Source organism: Oryctolagus cuniculus, chromosome 9 (assembly GCF_964237555.1).
Source record: "Oryctolagus cuniculus chromosome 9, mOryCun1.1, whole genome shotgun sequence".
In the NCBI taxonomy this organism is placed as follows: domain Eukaryota; kingdom Metazoa; phylum Chordata; class Mammalia; order Lagomorpha; family Leporidae; genus Oryctolagus; species Oryctolagus cuniculus.
In genome coordinates, this window is record NC_091440.1 from 38,924,077 (window position 1) to 38,943,274 (window position 19,198).

General features: G+C 41.4%; 1 protein-coding gene across 10 annotated transcripts in view; it reads left to right on the forward strand.

The window, feature by feature from the left end:
* The window catches only part of KLF12 (KLF transcription factor 12), a 519,070-nt gene that overhangs the window by 361,031 nt on the left and 138,841 nt on the right, over window positions 1-19,198 (forward strand). For all 10 annotated transcript variants that reach the window (XM_070048724.1, XM_070048722.1, XM_070048719.1 and 7 more), the window contains one exon: window positions 10,187-10,322. In XM_070048724.1, coding sequence (XP_069904825.1) covers window positions 10,187-10,322 — 136 coding nt within the window. The remainder of the gene's footprint in view (window positions 1-10,186; window positions 10,323-19,198) is intronic.

Below are 19,198 nucleotides of genomic sequence, written 5' to 3' on the forward strand. Positions count from 1 at the left end.
TTTGTCTCTCCCTCTCTCTCTGTCACTTTGCCTTTCAAAGAAATATTTTCAAAAAAGAAAAATGAGCTCCTTGTAGCTATTTTAAGAATCTCAACAAACACTAATTTTTAAGTTTCCAAGCATGAACCCATGCGATAGAAATGAGAGGTATGTGGAAGAGCTTTAAGTGATTTCCTGAAGGGAAATGTTAAATATAAATGTTAAATATAAATTAGCTGAAAAGACTATATACATTTCCAGTCCTGTGTGATCTGTGGCCTGTTTAAATAAAAGGTATAATTATCTGAGATTCATAGTGTAAGAGAAATTTAATGATTGGGACTTTCTCCTCACATGTTAATATTAAAATATAGGTCCAAATGCATTTTTAAACTAAAATGTGAACTAGGTGCTTTCATCGTTACATTACAGAACCTCTGCCAACTGGGAACTATTGGGAGCATTTTAACCAGAGCTCTGCATTTATAATCGCCGTCTTCATCAGTAAAGATTACATTTTAATGTGGACAGGAGCAGATAATTGACATGGTCTCTCACCTCAAAGAGTAGACAGAAAATTGGGGATATAAACTAAGAAGGTGCTTAACTGTAATTCCAAATGGAAAGCGTAAAAATGCCCTAAAAATACAAAGTTTGAGTTTTTTTTTTTTTAAAAAACTCTATATTGCAGTTGGTTTGAAAATGAAAGTTTCTTTCAAAAGGAATCATGACATAGTAATGGTAAATTTTTTATTCAGCAGCTTACGTGTGCAATGGAATGGGTAATAAGGCTGGATGAAGGGGGTTTGGACATAAGACTCCTAACAATGTAGAATGTTAAATTGTAGAATGACTGTGGAAGGGCTGTTGTAACTTACATGTTAGTTTGCTGAGAAACATCCAAGGATGCAAAGCAAGTGATATTTTAAGGAAATGCCTGCATTCATCCAGGTACTGGAAATATGGCCTTAAGGAATAAATAGATGTCGTAGGACTTGGTGGAATTTCAGTGCAGGCAGTGGGAAAAGAAAGGAAAGGAGTTCAGAGAAATTTTGGAGTGAAAGCAAGAACAATTACCAGTTGGTTTAACAACAGAGACAAACGAAGTGGATGAGAGTTTGGAACATGGGAGGCCAGGGAAATGTGGATCCATCCATTGAAACTCGGAATCCAGGAGAAAGAGCAGGACTTGAGTGTGAAATGATTCTTTTTTTAAAACAGGCAAGTGGACTGACTCATCCTCAGTTGGATACGGGAAATGGGAGACTGGGATTTGGGAGAAGTGAGAGCTCTGAGCGTGGATTTGGTGCTCGTGCCCTCTGAGATAGACACTGGAAGGATGGAGATGTGTGTGCGTGCTGAGAAGCCCACAGGCAGAGATGCAAAAAGAGAAGGGCAGGCTGTGAAAACTGAAGGGGAACCAGCATTTAAGGGTGTGCAGAAAGAGAAGAGAGGAGACGCAAGAACGATCAGTGCTGGGTAACAGGATCAGCAAATGCCTTCTCTAAAGGGCCAGAAATATTTTTATGGTAAGCCACAGGATTTTAGTGACAGCTATTCAATCTTGCTGTTATAGCACTAAAGCAGCCAGATAGGAAATAAATGAAGAAGGCTGAATGAAACTTTGTTTAGCAAAGCAGGTGGGAAGGCCCATGGGCCTTAGTTTGCCCATTTCCTGAAGCCAGCAGAGGATTTTAAGAAGCTGGAAATGAAAATGAAGAGTGATAACCCACTAACAGTCCTGAAAGCTATGGAGACATCTAACAGCTTATGACTGAGAATTGGCCTTGCACTTGAGATTTATAAAAGAATGATAAGGGTTTTTTTTAAATATCATGGTAGACAGAAGTCATTACATTTTTGAGTATGTAGATAGGAATTGGGGAAGAGATGAAAAAATGGCATATAGTATCTGCACAGTAATGACAATCCCAAGATTGGAGTTTTGTGGACAGGCACAGTTGTTGCTCTGTAGGGGCAGGAAGTCTGATTAGCAGAAGCAAATGTACAGGAAACAGGAAGCAGGGCATAGTTGGAACATCAGTAAGTACAGTGGGACCCAGGGGTGCCGATTCTAATCTTGCAGCTCACCTTACTTGATTCAGGCTTTACTTACTTGTGAATGCTTCTCTCATCTAATGTCTTGGTATGCTACAAAAATAAGCCACGTATTTGAACGACTGACAGTCTGAAGCCACATGAGTTCAGAATATCAGTTGCACAAGTAGGCAAGGCATGTAATAAAATCCTGGGAATTAACTGACTGCTATGTGCATGGCCAGCGCAAGGTTACCAAAGAGAAAAACGGCCGTGTGGATTTTAGAAAACAGTGAGATGACTGTGTCTGAAGATGCCCACATGTCTGTCTCGCGCTGGATGCCTCTGTGCTCCAGGCTCATAGAGCCAGGAGAGCCTAACAAGTGACACAATGGAATCGTGTCCATCTTCTGCCCAGTACCCTCCCAGTGGCTTCCCTTCTTACCCAGAGCGGCACTCAGGCCTCCAAAGGCCCTCTGTCCTCTGCACACCCTCTTCCCTCTTTGTCCTCATCCACGCCTTTCTCCTTGGTTGACTCCAGCCTCAAGCTTGTCACCAGGCATGGAAAACACGCACCTCCCCTCCCTTACCCCAGAGCCTGTGCACTCTGCTTGGAATGCCCCTCCATCGCAAACACAAACAAGAACAAACCCATTCAGCAAGCCCTTCTCAGCTCCTTCACATCCTTTTCTCCTTGAGTTTTTTCCTGGCTACCATCTCAGAGATTGCCCACCTGCCTCTCGGGAGCCCGTCAGCTTCCCCGCTGCCTTTCGTTCTGTGGCACTTACCATAGAACATAGTGTATGTTTTCTGATGTACTTGTTTACTCTCTGTCTCCCCCTGAAATGGAAGCAGGGATTTTAATCCGCCTTGTCCACTCCTCTTTAACCAGCACCCAAAAGAGTATTTGGACCCTCGTAGGTGTCCAGTGAATATGTGTTGACTGAATATACAAATGAATGTTTGGATCAACAGATATTACAGTTTTTATACTGTGGCCATTGTGTGATCTGCGTCTGTAAGTCACTGTCAGCTTAGGTGTGTATACAAACAAAGCTGCCTAATTTGAGTATTCCAAGAGTTGGTGAGAGCCTCAGACATACTATTCCATAGGGTATGGTTGAAAAGCAGTAAATGTAGCGAGTCAAATAGAATGCTTGAAGGGTAGGAACACAGGCAGGAGGGAGGGAAGGGTGGGAAGTATCACTCCACTCCTGAATCTGTGTATATGAAATCCATGAAATTTGAATACCTTAAATAAAAATGTTTAAAAAAGAAAAAAAAACTTTAAAAAACATAGAATGATGGTTGACGACTAAGTACCAGCTTAGGAAATAAATGCTTTGCATCTGTTGTCGTCTTTATTCCTCATAACAGCAATGGTAGGGCAAGAAACCGAGGATTAGCTGCGTGAAACCAGTTGTCCAGGGTCAGAAGGTTGGAAGCGACAGAGCTTGAAGTCACATTCTTTGAGGCCAGAGCTGTGTTTTTAACCCCCAGAAGCTCTGTGACATTCTCCCTCCCCCCTCCCATGCCGTTTTTGGAACAGTTACTACACAGAATGTGTTGGGAGAGGACTCTACTGACCATGCTATTGTGAATTTTCCCCTTAGGTTTTTTTCCCTGCATGATCTTCTCCAAACATTGAATTTTCCCATCTCCCCAGCTCAGCCCCAGCCCAGCCCCAGCCCCAGCCCCCATTTCCTCCATTGCTCTTCTTCCTATCTTAATGCAGCAGTTCTCTGAAAAGCCAGGGTTTCTCTAACTAGGACGTATTCCAGCCTTGGCAGGACCAACAATGAGGGCATCTGCAGATAGAGGGAGTCTGTCCGTGGCTGAAGGAGGGAGGGATGGGAGCCTGGCCGGGGCCTCCCCAGCTGCCTCATTCCCCTTCCATCTGCCAGGGCCCCTCCCCTGCAGCCTTGAAAGGATTCAGTATCTCCTTCTGGAGGGCAGTCCTCTTAAGAAATGTTAGTGTGTCTTAATGCGCGTTCAGAGTTTGCTGTACATGCACATTCGATACAGTGACTTCTGGGAAAACTTGCCTTCCTTGAAGACCAGTGGAATAGACATCTCATCATTTGACAGTGCCTAGGCTGAGGTGGAGTGGGGTGGAGGTGTGAAAGACTGTGAGTGCTGCTGTGTCTGAGTCAGGTCTCTGTATTTGGGAGGGAGGGGCCGGAGACAACAGGAAACTTGAAATGTCTCAGGTGAGTTGAAGAGAGCTAGATATGACGTAGTGCTTTGCTGAGCACATACTTGCAAGAGTGCACCCTTATGGGCCTCCTTTAAATATGAGCCCAAGAGAAGGAGTAGAGGAGCTTTTCTTGCCTGGGCAGTAACACCAACCCAGTGGTCCCTTTGCATAGGAAATCCCTACTGGAGCATCAGCAAAGAGACACAGAAGAGACCACTGAAGTCAAAACCCCGTAAATTCATCTGGCATATTTTGAATTGAAAAGCAATGTAGACTGCAGTGTGGAGCTTTTATTTTCCTTCTCAATATTAATATTCCACTCAGATGTATTTCAGTAAAGGCCAGATTGTCTCTTGAGAGGAGAATAGAGATGAGTGGGCTAGGCTGACCGTAGCCATAGCAGCAGTTGGTTCACATCAGTGCTATAGAATCTCTGGAAGGAGCTGGGAAAGTAATGTTGTGCATTGATTATGTACCAATGCTTTACAAGCCAGCTCAAAATTTAGTAGCTTAAAATAGCAACCAGGGTGGCCAGCATTTGACCTAGTGCTTAAGGCTCCTGCAAACCATATAGGAGTATCTGGGTTCAATACCTACCTCCAGTTCCTGACTCCAACATACTGCTAATGTGGACCCTGGGAAGCAGCACTGATGACTTAAGTAGTTGGAGTCCTGCCACTTACATGGGAATTCCCAGCTGCCAACTTCAGCATCCCCTAAACCCCCAGTAGGTGCTGGTATCTGAGGAAGGAAGGGAGCTCTTGCTTTGTCTGTTCTGTCTGCCTGTCATAAGTAAAAAAAATTTTAAAAATATGCAAAACATCTTTTAAAAATAATATAGTGCCAGCACCGCAGCTCACTAGGCTAATCCTCCGCCTTGCGGTGCCAACACACCGGGTTCTAGTCCCGGTCGGGGCGCCGGTTCTGTCCCGGTTGCCCCTCTTCCAGGCCAGCTCTCTGCTGTGGCCAGGGAGTGCAGTAGAGGATGGCCCAAGTGCTTGGGCCCTGCACCCCATGGGAGACCAGGATAAGTACCTGGCTCCTGCCATCGGATCAGCGCGGTGTGCCGGCCGCGGCGGCCATTGGAGGGTAAACCAACAGCAAAGGAAGACCTTTCTCTCTGTCTCTCTCTCTCACTGTCCACTCTGCCTGTCAAAAAAATAAAAAATAAAATAAAATAAAATAGCTACTATTTATTTAGGATGAGTTTGGCCAGGCAGTTTTCATACTGTTCTTGCCTGGATTCATTCATCTGCCTACAGTTACCTGGTATCTAGAATGTGGCTGGTGAGGCTGATGTGGTTTCCTTCTCTGTCTGGTGGTTTGGATTAGCTGCCAGCTGAGTACTATGGCTCTGGCAGGCTCTTTCAGGCTTCTTAGCATGGTGAGTGGATTCTAAAAACAGAGAGAGGAAACCCGATGTGCAAATACTCTTCTAGCCTCTGACTGTATCACATTTGCTAATGTCTCATTGGCCACATCAAGTCATGCAGCCAGACTCAGAGTCATTGTGAGAAGTGACCACACAAGGACACGGATATGGGAAGACCTGATTTAATGGAGAGATCCTTATGGTAACAGTCTACCATAGGTAGATATTGGAAAGTCAGAGTAAATAGATTGAACTTAGGTGTTGTTTCACATGTGTGAAATTCAGACCTTGAAGACAGGGAATGATTTCCCTGCTACCAATGAGCTGAGTTACCCAAAACTAGAAGATCCTTTTTTGTTTATTTTTAGAACATATTTTAGGGGCTGGCACTGTGGTGTAATGGTAAAGCCGCCACCTGCAGTGCCAGCCTCCTATATGACACCAATGTGAGTCCTGGCTGCTCCACTTCTGATCCAGCTCTTTGCTATTGCCTCTCTGTAACTCACCCTTTCAAATAAATAAATAAATCTTTAAAAAAAAAAACATATTTTATTGACTTATTCAGGAGACAGATTGGAGAAGAGCCTGTCTGCTGGTTCATGCCCACAAATGCTTGCAATGACCAGGGTTGGACTGGGCTGAAGTTAGGCGCTGGGAATGTAATCCAGGTCTCAGGTCTCCTAGACGGATGACAGGAACCCAATGAGTTGAGCCATTTACTTGCTGCCTTCCAGGATCTGCTTCAGCAGGAAACTGGGTCCAGGAATCAGAACTGGGAATCAAACCCAGGCACTGTGATATGGGATAGGGGCATCTTATCCACTAGACTGAGTACCCTGATCCCCCTTTTTATTTAAGAAATATATCAAATACAAATTGTTTTCAGATATTTATAGATCATCACCTGCTCTTCTACTTAAAGACATAGATCGTTTTCAGATCTGGTACCCAGGTAATTTTTCTATTATCTCTAAATGGGAGCCCCAGAGAAAAGTCCTTTGTAAAGGGGTCCAGATGCTCAAAGACTAATGGAGGTTAACTAGGGTACATGCCCTATTATACATTTAATAAAAATAGAGTGGAATTATGCAAGTATGCAGATAAGCTAATCATCTGACCTCATCAGCAATGCAGATTTTAAAAAGCCTTTCTAATTACTTCCTCAGCTTGGCTGAAGGTATGGGTAAAAAGAGTTTCCCAGCATGCTGGTAGCAGATGTATTTCATAATATTTATTGAAAATATTGGAAAGAATTCCTCAATTATGATGCTCCTGAAAAGTACATCAGAAAGGATATCAGATTTAACATATTTTATACTTTCATTAAGATATAAACATAACCATTTAGATGATGATATTCCAACCCTGATGAGTTACTTGGAATCTTTCATACAATTAGACTTCAACTTGCAAAGCCAGATTTCTTATTGCTCAACTGCCTGCATCTTCTTTGAGTTGTATTACTGACCTGTGGAAGCTCTAATTGTCTTGGGACCTCCAGAATATCCTCTTTTCTTTGGCTGTTTGCTAATTTGGTATTTTGGCAAAGGCATCTTAGGGCATTATGTTTCAACAGCTTTAAATGTTAAATTGTTGACATTCATAGACATATGTAACACCATACACTATGTGATTTGGAAGCCTAGATACATCTGATATTCACTTTTCTTGGCTGGCTTTGAGTAGTTGCGAATGTCTGTTAAATGAATCATTCTAGAACAGACTCTCCCAAAAAGAAATTATCTATGAATTCCTGGCTAGATTACTTGCATCAGCTCTGGGCGCTCTACTGCTTGTGTGCTGCTTGTCTTTAGCTTCCATTCTGTGAGCTACTCAACATCTCTCCAGATGGGTTACCGGTACAACAGTGATCCCAAAAGATTACAGCTCCTAGTAGTGATGTAGTAGTAATATAACCATCTTAGATTTGTAAGTACAGGGGGTTTCAAAAAGGTCATGGGAAATGCACATTATCTTTTAATTCCATTTTGCTTTTTTTTTTTTTTTTGAAGTATGCTTGTATACTCTACGAAGTTCAGACAACTGTGAAATTGCCTGATGATGCATTTCTCAGAATGCCTCCCTGTGGTTAAGCAATGAACACATATAGCCACCTTGTGATGTGAGTTAGCTTGCGCCCGTTTCTGTTGCCTGAAGTCAAAATCACTCTTAAACGATAGGGTGAATTCAGTGCTGCTGGAGTGACTGCTGGGCAAGCACCCTCATCAGTTGGTGGTGGATCTGGTTGCTTTGACTTGCAGAGCATGTCCAGCATCTCTCTCCAGGTGTATCTTCCCTAGAGATCAGGTGGAAAACAGACTTTGTCCTCTGGGACATTCAGAAGCTCTTAATGAATATTGCTTCATAATTCCTGACCTTTGGGGAAGTGAATTCTGAGTTTAAATAAGTTGTTAGTATAGAGTCACAGCACACGGAATTGTTTTATTTGAGGACAAGGACAGAAAATATGGATGACCCGAAATATGACTTAAATTTTTTGCTAGTGATACTGAAATGAGGATATAGCTATGCAGTTGAAAGTCACAAGGTAAAACACCTTATATGTCCCAAATATTAAATCTCTAAACCAGTTTCCCAACCTGGGTATGACTGATATTTTAGACTGGTGAATTCTTTGTTGTGGGCACCTACTATCTTGTGTAGTGGCAAAAAATTTTGTAGTATCCTTGACCTCTGTCCAATAGATGTCAGTAGCATCTTTTTTTTTTTTTTTAAGATTGTTTTATTTATTTGAAAGTCAGAGTTAGAGAGAGACAGAGAGACAGGTCTTCCATCTGCTGGAATGGCCAGAAGTTTTATTTATTTGAAAGTCAGAGTTAGAGAGAGACAGAGACACAGGTCTTCCATCTGCTGGAATGGCCAGAGCTGCACCAACCTGAAGCCAGGAGCTTTTTCTGGGTCTCCCACACGGGTTCAGGGGCCAAGCACTTGGGTCATCTTCCACTGCTTTCCCAGGCCATAGCAGAGAGCTGGATCAGAAGTCGAGCAGCTGGGACATGAACTGGTGCCCATATGGGATGCCAACACTGCCGGTGGTGGCTTTACCTGCTACGCCACAGCACTGGCCCCACCAGTAGCATCTTAACTCACTCCCTACCCTTCCACCTTATGACAAGCCAAAATGTCTTTAAATGTTGTCAGAATATTTCAGAAGGATAAATTTGACCTCAGTTGAAGACTGCTGCTTTTTTTGTTTTAATAATCTTTTTAATTCACCCAGCATTTACCAAGCACTTCCATTGTGCACAGCACATTTTGGTTTATTTTTATATTATGTATTACCCTAGTGCTCACCAGGTTTAACAGACACCTGTTCCTACCTAACCTAGTTTATTAGAAATATGTTGAAACTTTAGGCATAGTTTTTTTTAATCAATATTGTAAGTATTAATCATAATCATAAGAAGTTGGCTTTTATCGGTAAGAAATGATAAAATATCAGCATTTCCATGTGGTACTAAGTAATGTATAATGCACAGTAACCAAAAAAGATGTGGAAAAAAAAAGTGAAATTGTAAATGTACTCAAATGTCATTGTAACTTTGCTTTTAGTGCATTTTGTTTTCCTTTGCAAATGGTGGCAGTTTGGGAATCAGGGAGGCAGTCTGAGGAGCAGCCAACCAGGTGGAAATGGGTCCCATTAGCAAGGCCCTGGTATGGCCAGTGCTGCTCTTTTAATTGAATTGGTGCGTGTGTTTGACCTGAGGGCTGATCGAAAGTCTAGGCAGTGGTTGCTAAAACTATTCACAGAGCAAAAGAGATGGGGATTAAATCTATTTTTTAAAAAAAATATGTGCTAACATATTAAATGATGATAATGATCCTCTCATTTAAAGCATCTGATGGTTCAGTCAACAGAGGCGAGAACATCGGGCTGCCTCTTGCTGTGGCAAGTTCATGGTGGGAGGAGCATCTTGTCTAGAAATGACTTTTTGAGAAATGGAGTCAGGATGGAGGTGCAGAGAGCTTGCTAGCAGATATTCAGAGTACTACCAGCTCTGTCATTTTTGTGCCTTCAGCTCTCTACTTAGAGCCGTAAGGAACTACAAGACGTCACTTCACAAAAAATACGTGAAACTTTATTTTAGTCATGTCAGTGTTGTTTTAAAACCTATTATGAGAGCATTCAGCCGTTACTACCTCTTCTGCCTCATGCTTTGAACTTTCCAGGCAGAGTGGTAATGAGCAGTAAGATGGCCAGAAGTCTGGCAGCAGAATTCATGGGGCGAGAGAAGCCAGAGGGTTGAACAGGAGCTCTGAAAGTATATTATCAGTGTTTCAACACCTAGGACTTGGCACTACTGTGGATTTTATGGTTTTTGTTCTATAATCATAGCTGTGATATTTGAGAACTGATATAGGCTGAGAGCTGATGTGTGAATCAAATGAACAAGGAAAGGAGTCAGTGGATAATCAGTATATAAAACACACAGCTTTCACTAATAATTTCCTGTGATGTCTAGAGAATTCCACTTGTGTTATATGCACAGCAGAGACGTTCGGTGCTTGATGTTGGTCCAGGACAAGGTTAACTTTCTGCGCACTAATTTTAATTCATTATATATGCCTTTTTTTCCCAGCACAAATGGACCCCCGAGGCCTATCTCCCAGACAAAGTAAAAGTGACAGTGATGATGATGACCTGCCAAATGTGACCTTAGATAGCGTTAATGAAACTGGATCTACGGCCCTTTCCATAGCCAGAGCAGTACAAGAGTAAGTATCACATTCTCAGGATGAAATAAGAATTGCCAAGGTGATCAATGGATAATGGGAAGTGCAGCATCTCCTGTTCCCCAGACATGTCATTCTAGCTCCGCACTGGCACGCCTGTCCGCATCTTTCCATTCAGCCTGTCCTCCTTGGGAAAAGATTAGGCTAGGGAACAGAGTGTTTTAAAAGAGCTGGAATTTTTGTGTTTTGATTAGATATAAGACCTCTGTTCATCTTTTCTAATTCCCCCTGCACCCTTCTCCTTTGCTTTGGAAAAAAAAAAAAAGTCTTTTGAATGTCACTAATTATCATCATCATCATTATTATTCATATACAAAGTCAAGGGAAATCATATGGCAATATCATTATCTTGTTTTGATAGGAAATTACAGAATAGCTCTTTTGAAGACTTACATGTGGAAGATGTTGAAAAATAGGAATCCTATGTAACGATTTTTTAAAGGGCACTTTTCTCCTTTTACCTGGAACAAAGGGTTCGAGTTCAGGGCTTGCTTATTGAGAAGAGCAGCTTTTCTGCCGTTGTCCACTCTTTATCCAAACTGAAATCTATGTTAGTCCATGTGCATTTTTCCCCTCTAGAGTGTTTTAGTATTTTTTCAGCTTTACTGATGTATTAAAAAAAAAACAAAGTTGTACATATTTAAAGCTGATTTGATATAAATACACATAATGTTAATTAGCACATCCATCACCTCATACAATTCTCTTGCTAGATGGATGTCTGAGAACATTCAACATCTATTCTGTAAATTTCAAGTGTATGATATGGTATTATTTTCCATAGTCACCATGTGCTATTAGTAGATACTCAAACGTGTTCTCATAACTGAAAGTTGGTACCTTCAACCAGCCTGTCCCCATTTCCCCCACCACCCTAGCCTCTGACAGCCACCATGCTACTTTGTTTCTATGAGTTCAACTTCTTATTTTATAAGATTTCACCTATCAGCAATGGCTATAGTATTTGTCTTCCTAAGTGGTTTTAAAAATGTAATCACAAAGAAGAGGAGGATTCAAACATCCATACTTGTTAATTAATAGTTCACTCAAAATTATCTTCACAACCTCCCACCTAATAAGTTTTTCCTGTATATTAACTGCCTACCCTGCTCCATGCAGTAAGCTTTGAAATTTACAAAATAAAAATAAAAAAGGCATTGGTATGACATTTGAGAATTTACATCAGAAGTGTATGTCTGTATATGTATAAAATAAATAGTATATCTATTGATACATAATATATGTACACATAATGTGTATATGTGCATATGTATATTTGTGTGATGCATAATTAGGTGTATACATAATATTAAGTGTATACATAATTAAGTGTATACACATAATATATGTGCATAATTAGATGTATACACATAATATATGTGATATATTAGAGTCATCAGGACATAGTGGACCTAAAATGAAATGTGTAATCAGAAAGATGTAGGTTCAAATTCACATTCAGGCCCCTCTGGCAAGTTACTTATCCACTCTGAGATGTTTCCTTTTCTGTAGTGGGACAACCAGAGTACTTACCTGACAGGACTATTGAGAGGGTTTGATACAGATACAAGGGATAAAAAGGAACTCCTAAAGTTTTAGGGCATAGAAGCCTTTAGTTAATGATGGATTTAGTATTATTCCTAGTGGTCATGGCCGTGGTGATAGTGTAGTAGTGGAAGTGTGACAGCTAGGAAGTGCAGGTGCAGCAAGTGTCGTCATTCTGATTTCACAAGTGAAGAGATTTCGGATCAAAGAAGATAAATAATGTTCTCAAAGTTCCATAATGCAGGGTAACAAGACAAAGTTAGGGCTTCCAACTCCAAAAATGCCTTTTCCTAAGAGTGTGTTCTCATTCACTCACCAGCAATGTTGTCACTCTTGAGCATTTACTAAACCGCTTTGCCCTTTCATTTGTTAAAATAACTGGTTGTAGTCCCTTGGTTTGTCAAAAGCAGGTGTTGACTTGAGCCAGCCTGGGCTTGAAATCCCTGGGGTTGCTGAGACGAGATTTCTGATGGTGACTGTCTGATTCTCAGTCATCAACACAGTCACCCTGATTTTATGTGAGCAGAGTCTGAAGATAGAGGAGCCCACAGTCTCAGCTGTGGGACTAGACTGAAGGACAAGTTTCAGTTTTGAGAGGAGCAGTAAGTTTCATGGGCATCCCAAACGCATTGTTTCCTTGCATCATTATAATGCATCTATAATTGATGTGTGTTTGTAGGTGTGTACATTTATTTCAAATCAAACTCTGAAGTTCAGTACTACGATGACTAAAATCTAAATGATGCCCACTCCATTGGGGCCTTATATATCGAATGATGATATTAGCTTCTTAAACAGAACCTCCTTTTTGTGCTTTTAATATTATGTGTTTATAATCGCATAGTATTTTTTAATGTGAAATCTTAATGGCAACCTCAGGAACTGCAGCTTCTTTATCAATATAACCTACCTGATTTGCTCCGTGTATGTGTTTTCAAGATGCACTATTTTGTATAAAGTACATACGGCTGTCTTTATTATTATTGTAAAAGTTGCAAGTGTATCTTGGGAGATGCAGATTTATTATTCATGGCAGTGTTTTCATTAAATGATTAGTAAAGAATACACTTAGCTATCACTTGGGAACCCCTTGCTTGCCAGGCCCCATCAATAGTTAATTAACTGTTGTTCAGAACTGAGCACATGTGGGTAAACACTCGGAAGTACTAAGATACTGTTAGAGAAGGCAAAATTAATAAATAAATAAATAAGCATGCTTTGCAGAGACCTCTTAAATATCGATGTGTTTCAAAACTTAGAAAAATATATGGGAGAAAACTTAATTCTGAGACGAATAAACACATTCTTGTTAGAGAATTTTTTAGAATTCAAAGTCAGCTTGTAATGTATGCAGAGGTGAATTGTCTCTCCCCTTGGTCTTGCCTTCATTCTGTACTACATGTCACTGATTCACTGTTTCTTTTTCCTCTTTTGACCTTCTGTAACTCCATAGCTGTCCAGAAACAGCTCACACATTCCAGTATAATCTGATCAAGAAGCTAATGCATCAAATACTAAGTGAATAGAACAATGTCAGCTTAGCATGTAAAAGCAGAATTTGAGAAGACATCTGTCAATCTATTTTATGTACGAGGAGAGCCTTCCTACAAGTGTTAGGTGGGGCCAGTGCCATGGCTCACTAGGCTAATCCTCCGCCTGCGGCGCCAGCACACCGGGTTCTAGTCCCGGTCGGGGCGCTGGATTCTGCCCCGGTTGCCCCTCTTCCAGTCCAGCTCTCTGCTGTGGCCCAGGAAGGCAGTGGAGGATGGCCCAAGTGCTTGGGCCCTGCCCCACGTGGGAGACCAGGAGAAGCACCTGGCTCCTGGCTTCAGATCGGCACAGTGCCGGCCGTAGCAGCCATTTGGGGGGTGAACCAACGGAAGGAAGACCTTTCTCTCTCTCTCTCTCTCTCACTAACTCTGCCTGTCCAAAAAAAAAAAAGTGTTAGGTGGGAAAGGGTTGCGCAGGTAGAAAGGTGATAACAATCAAAGTTTTCCCTGTAATACAAGTAGGTAGCACATTCTGAAAAACCCTGAACAACTAGTTCACATTTTTCTTCTCAGCTAAAGAATCCCTTTCTAAGAAGGACTCAAAAGTTTCCTTCTTCTATCTTTGGCTACCAGTGGACTGTCAGGAAGGAGAGACAGGAGACAGCAAGATTGACAGTGGAGAAGGGTGAAACTGCCTTGTGGTATGCCAGCCCTTGGGGGGAGGCAGGCAGCTCTGACATGATGCTAATGCACAGGGTCGATATCTCCATCTCCTGCTCTTTGTCTCTTTCCCCATCGTCTTCTATGTTCAAGTTCACTGTCTTATCTCTTGCAATAACCATCACAGTGTGCATTCTCAAGCTGATGCCTCTATTGAGTCTATTTATGTAGCCTAAACCTTCATGTGCTAATATATTTCAAAATATCTAGTATTATATGTTGTATCGACTTTTAGAATGAACTTTTATTAAAAATCCCGAGTGTAGAAGATGTTGCCTTTGATTTGCTGTACAGAGGTCATTAGCCAAAATGCATTTGGCTAGGGTCGCAACACAAAGCCACCTCGGTTTTGTCAAGAATTTTGTGACTGAGTACTTGAAGTGATCATTTCAACCATTTGCATTTACTTTTTCATGAATCAAGTTATGAGTGAATTCAGATACACTGGAAAACGTGGCCACTAAGAGACCCATGGATAGGCGCACACCCTTTGCTTAGTTCCATTGTATAGATACCATGCAAGTCAGAAATCATGTCGTCGGTAATTCTGACAGGGCCACCTTCTAGTAGTTCATAGAACATCTGACTTGTTTTGGTGTGGTCCCCCCCAACCCCATGTTAAAATAGGGACATTACCTTCAATGACTTGTCAAACATAAGCATGAGAAGGAGAGGTAAAGGCAGATGATTAGAGTAAATTAGAATGATTAACTCTAAGCCTAGGCAAAATAAGGATGTATAGGTTACGCCTGCCTTTGTTACCCAGACCCTGTAGTTTCTGTACCCTCTTTTCTGCTTCCTCATTCCAAGCATTCATAATCACCTCAGGTTTAATGCAAGTAATATAGTTAAATTTCATCAAACTAAAGTGCAGATGAATAATATCTGGGAAAGGGCCCTCCACAGAGGAATTTCTGCCTTATCAGAAGTAAAGTGACAGAATGGGGATCCGTGTAATAATTGCAGCAAGAGTGGGGTGAGGTGGAAGACACGAAGACTCCAAGGTGAGCTTGTTTCCCAGAATCTTCGCTTTCAGACTGGGGAATGCAGGTTACTGGTTAACTCACTCTGACCAGTCTTCACTATCTGATCTTGGTTATAATTCTCAGAGGGAAACCAATACCCTATAAATGAGTAACCTTAGTTACTTTGATTTTGACTAGCATCCCTGATACCTGCACCTGTTAAAATGATACACTTTTTTTTTTTAAAGAACTTACTGTCAATTACATTTAAGCTAATTATAACACTCCACTGACTTCCTTCCCCTGTTTTTATTAAATGGGTTCCGTGAAGTGCCCTTTTTCTTGAAGATAAACAACTTATGAATTTCTGGAAACGAGTAGTTTTGTCTTTAGTGGTTTTATTATTTTTTTTCCTCTTTTCACTTAAAAGCTCTTTGAAAGAACAGAGAATAGTAGCAAGCTAGGTATCCCATCACTTCCTCAAGACTTCCCTTGTTGCTTGTTCAAGCATCATGATTCTTAATTTAGAGACTTGCATTTGACGATGGAAGAAAGTCTGGAATCCTGGGCAGATCTCTTTTTCATTTTTCTTTTCTAAACTTCTTGGACAGTTACCACTCGTCCTGTTTCTCTGACTTTCCACATGCATGATTGTGTTCATGTCTTCTAAAGGACAGCAGAGAACAATGCTCAAGACTAGAACCAGTCCTGAGAGCCCACTTTTGCACTGATTCTATGAAAGCTCATGTAGTTTTTTTCCTGTCATTTGCTCTGTGGTGCTGCTTTTATCCTACAGATAAAGAAACCAAGATCCAGAGAGGTTTTGTCTATCCCCAGAGGCCCCAAAGCTAGCAATTTGCAGAGCTCGTATTCCAATCCAAGTTTGTCTGACTGCAAACCTACATTCCATTCTGACAGCAGCTCCTATGTTACACTGTGGCTTTGAATCTCTGTGCCGAAACAATCCACAGTTAATAGGTTTTTGAGTTTGGAACCCCAATAAGCATACCACTTACGTGAGCTAACTTTAGACCTTCTAATCCTGAAAGTAAGTCTCTGTTACTTTAAAGGTCATCTGCTTTAGGGAGACACCTTTTCTCAGAAATATACAGAAAGAATTCAGTGTCTCGAAATCGCAGGCTTATATTGAAATGTGAGGAAATAAAATGCAAAATATTAGAGTGTTCTTTAGATAAACTGTACTGTTCCTGCTACTTTTTTCAAAGACATTAGCACTGGGGAAAACTGTGATTTTTAGGTGTCTTTTAGTATAGACATATATGCTGATTATTCCATCACACCGGAAGTGAACGTCCCTCTTAGGGACTGCTTTCTGCCAGGCCAAAAAAAGAGCAGCTGTCTGCAGATTGACAGGAGACCATCATCAGATTTTTCACTTCTTGACTGAAAACTTGGAGAATGTTCAGGTCATATCACCTGTCAACTATCAGCTGAGTTGATCGCACTCCAGCAAGAAGCCGGAGAGTCCTCATGCACTGGCTCTCAAAATTTAAGTGTTAAATTGTTTCAGTTTTTCCTCTTAGATGCTTCCCAGATTCTTGCTACCTTCAAATGTGTCATTTTTATTTAATAAGTCTTCACAGGTTTGGGGCAACTTCAAAGCCCCACTCAGCTCCTACCAAAGAATTGACTTTTTTTCTTTCTTTCTTCCTTTTCCAAAAAAAATAATAATTTATTGTTTGGGGATGACGTTTTTAATTTATATGAGAGTCGACGGATTAATGGCTTCACTAAATAAAAAGTTCAACAAATGAAAATGAAAAGACCATCAGTCAGTAGGAAAATGGGAAGGGCCATAAGTAATAATCAAATGAAAAGATGTGCATCCTCACTTAAACTTTAAAACAATCACAAAATATTTAATACTGTGATAGTAAATAGTTCCTATCAGTTTGCAGGACAAATATTTCAAAATTTGATAAACATTGTATTTGCACCTCAGCTGTGCTACATGGGCATTTCTTCTAAGAAATGACTTTTGCGTTGGATGCTGGGTGGCAGTTTGATTGTAATAGTGACACAGTGTCATGCCTGGTGTGGCACTGCTGATAGGTAGATCAGAGGAGCACTCATCCGCTGGTGAGATGAATGCGGTTCGGTTCGTCTTTTGAAGGAAGTCAAGGAAAAGCTCTGATTTACTGTAAATGATTGCGGATGAAACGCAAAGTGTGTGTTTGGCCTTCATCAGCCCAGTAGTCTTTGAAGTCTTAAAAAATTAAAAATAGTGATCACGCCGGCGCCGCAGCTCACTAGGCTAATCCTCCTCCTCGTGGCGCCGGCACACCGGGTTCTAGTCCCGGTCGGGGCGCCGGATTCTGTCCCGGTTGCCCCTCTTCCAGACCAGCTCTCTGCTGTGGCCCGGGAGTGCAGTGGAGGATGGCCCAAGTACTTGGGCCATGCAGCCCAAGAGACCAGGAGAAGCACCTGGCTCCTGCCATCGGATCAGCACGGTGCGCCGGCCGCAGTGCGCTGACCGCGGCGGCCATTGGAGGGTGAACCAACGGCAAAGGAAGACCTTTCTCTCTGTCTCTCTCACTGTCCACTCTGCCTGTCAAAAAAAAAAAAATAGTGATCACTTCACAAGCTCAGTTATTTAAGAGCATGGTAGAGACCATGTGTGTATACATTACCCCTTTTAACTGCTTTCATTGGACAGTGTTGGGCCCTTTTTTAAAAAGAAAAGTATAATGAAGTTTGGCTAATCATTTGGAACTGTTTCATGAATTAATAAATTAAGTCGTGTTGTTCATGCGGCAATCTGTTAATTTATTCATTCAACCCTGTGTTGCATGCTGGGAATACAATGTGAATGACTGATTCCTGGCCACCAGCAGCCCACACAAAAGTATTTGAGATAAATTACTAGAGCAGAGATGGGCAAGACATAACTCAGACTGGAATGGATAAGAGCCTTGAGATGCGACAGGGGTTCACAAGTGAGTGAGAAAGAGAGGTGAGAGATGAAGCTGCTTGCAGAGAGAGGTTGGGACCTGATGAGCAGGGATGAATTTGTTCTGTGGACAATGGGCAGATCCTGATGGGTTTTAAGATCAGCTTTGTGTTTTGCACATACCTGTCTCAGGGAAGCTGGGCGTGGTTTGGCAGGTTGAGCACTGTACATCCCAAAGGTGCCGTTTACATCATGGTGGGTATGAATAGCATTACCTAGGTGTCCACAGTCTCCATAATTGGACACAGATATTTGCGATGTGAAGCTTATTGTATATAGCATAAGTATCCTACCTATATGTTATCTACGCAGAGGGCAGATAACGTGTCCTGAACTCTTTTTATCTCCGAGCTAGCACAATACCTGATCTGAAACTGGTTTCAACACTAGTGCTTATGTTCCAGTGGATAGGGTAGGAGGAGACAGACAGTAGGCATGTCATTGTATCTCTGAGGAAGGCACGTTACACAGGTAAATCAAGGGGGATATAGGACCTAGGCCATGTGCAGGTAGTAGCCAGGGTATGCTATTTCATGCAAGGCATGCAGACACTCAGAAGGTTACATTTTCAGGAGAATTATAAGGAGGCGTGAGATCAAAGAACTTGGATAGGTAAAGGAAAGTGGTTCCAGGAAGAGGAATAGGGCAGGTGCGTTTCAGGTCATTCAGGAATGAATAAATGAACAATTACTAACTGGAGAGCATTAGTTATGGTTCCTAAATTTTATAGAAGAAACTGAGCACCATAGAGACCCACTAAGTATTCTGGCATCACATCCCTAGGAGAGGGAGCTAGGACTAGATCGCTTCATTTACTCATGCTTGCCACTCTGTGCTGCTGTAAAAATTTGCTTTTTTGAAAGGGAATCCACAAATGGTTATTTAGATCCCCAAACCCCCTAAAAAGTACGCAAAACTATTTTTTTCTTTCAAAGTATGTGTTTGCTTTGTACTTCTTTTTGGCATGAGTTGTTGAAATTTGCTTAGGTATATATGTCATCATGTAAAAAAATATATAAAGTATTTCCCCATTAATTTGAATGTTGGAGTTGCAACAACTTGTGTTTCAATCAGTTATTTCAAAGTGATTTTCTCAAGCACATGTTATTTTGCTCAAGAATGCTTAAAACTTCCCCTGTTGAGTCAAAAGTATCTACTCTCCTGGGA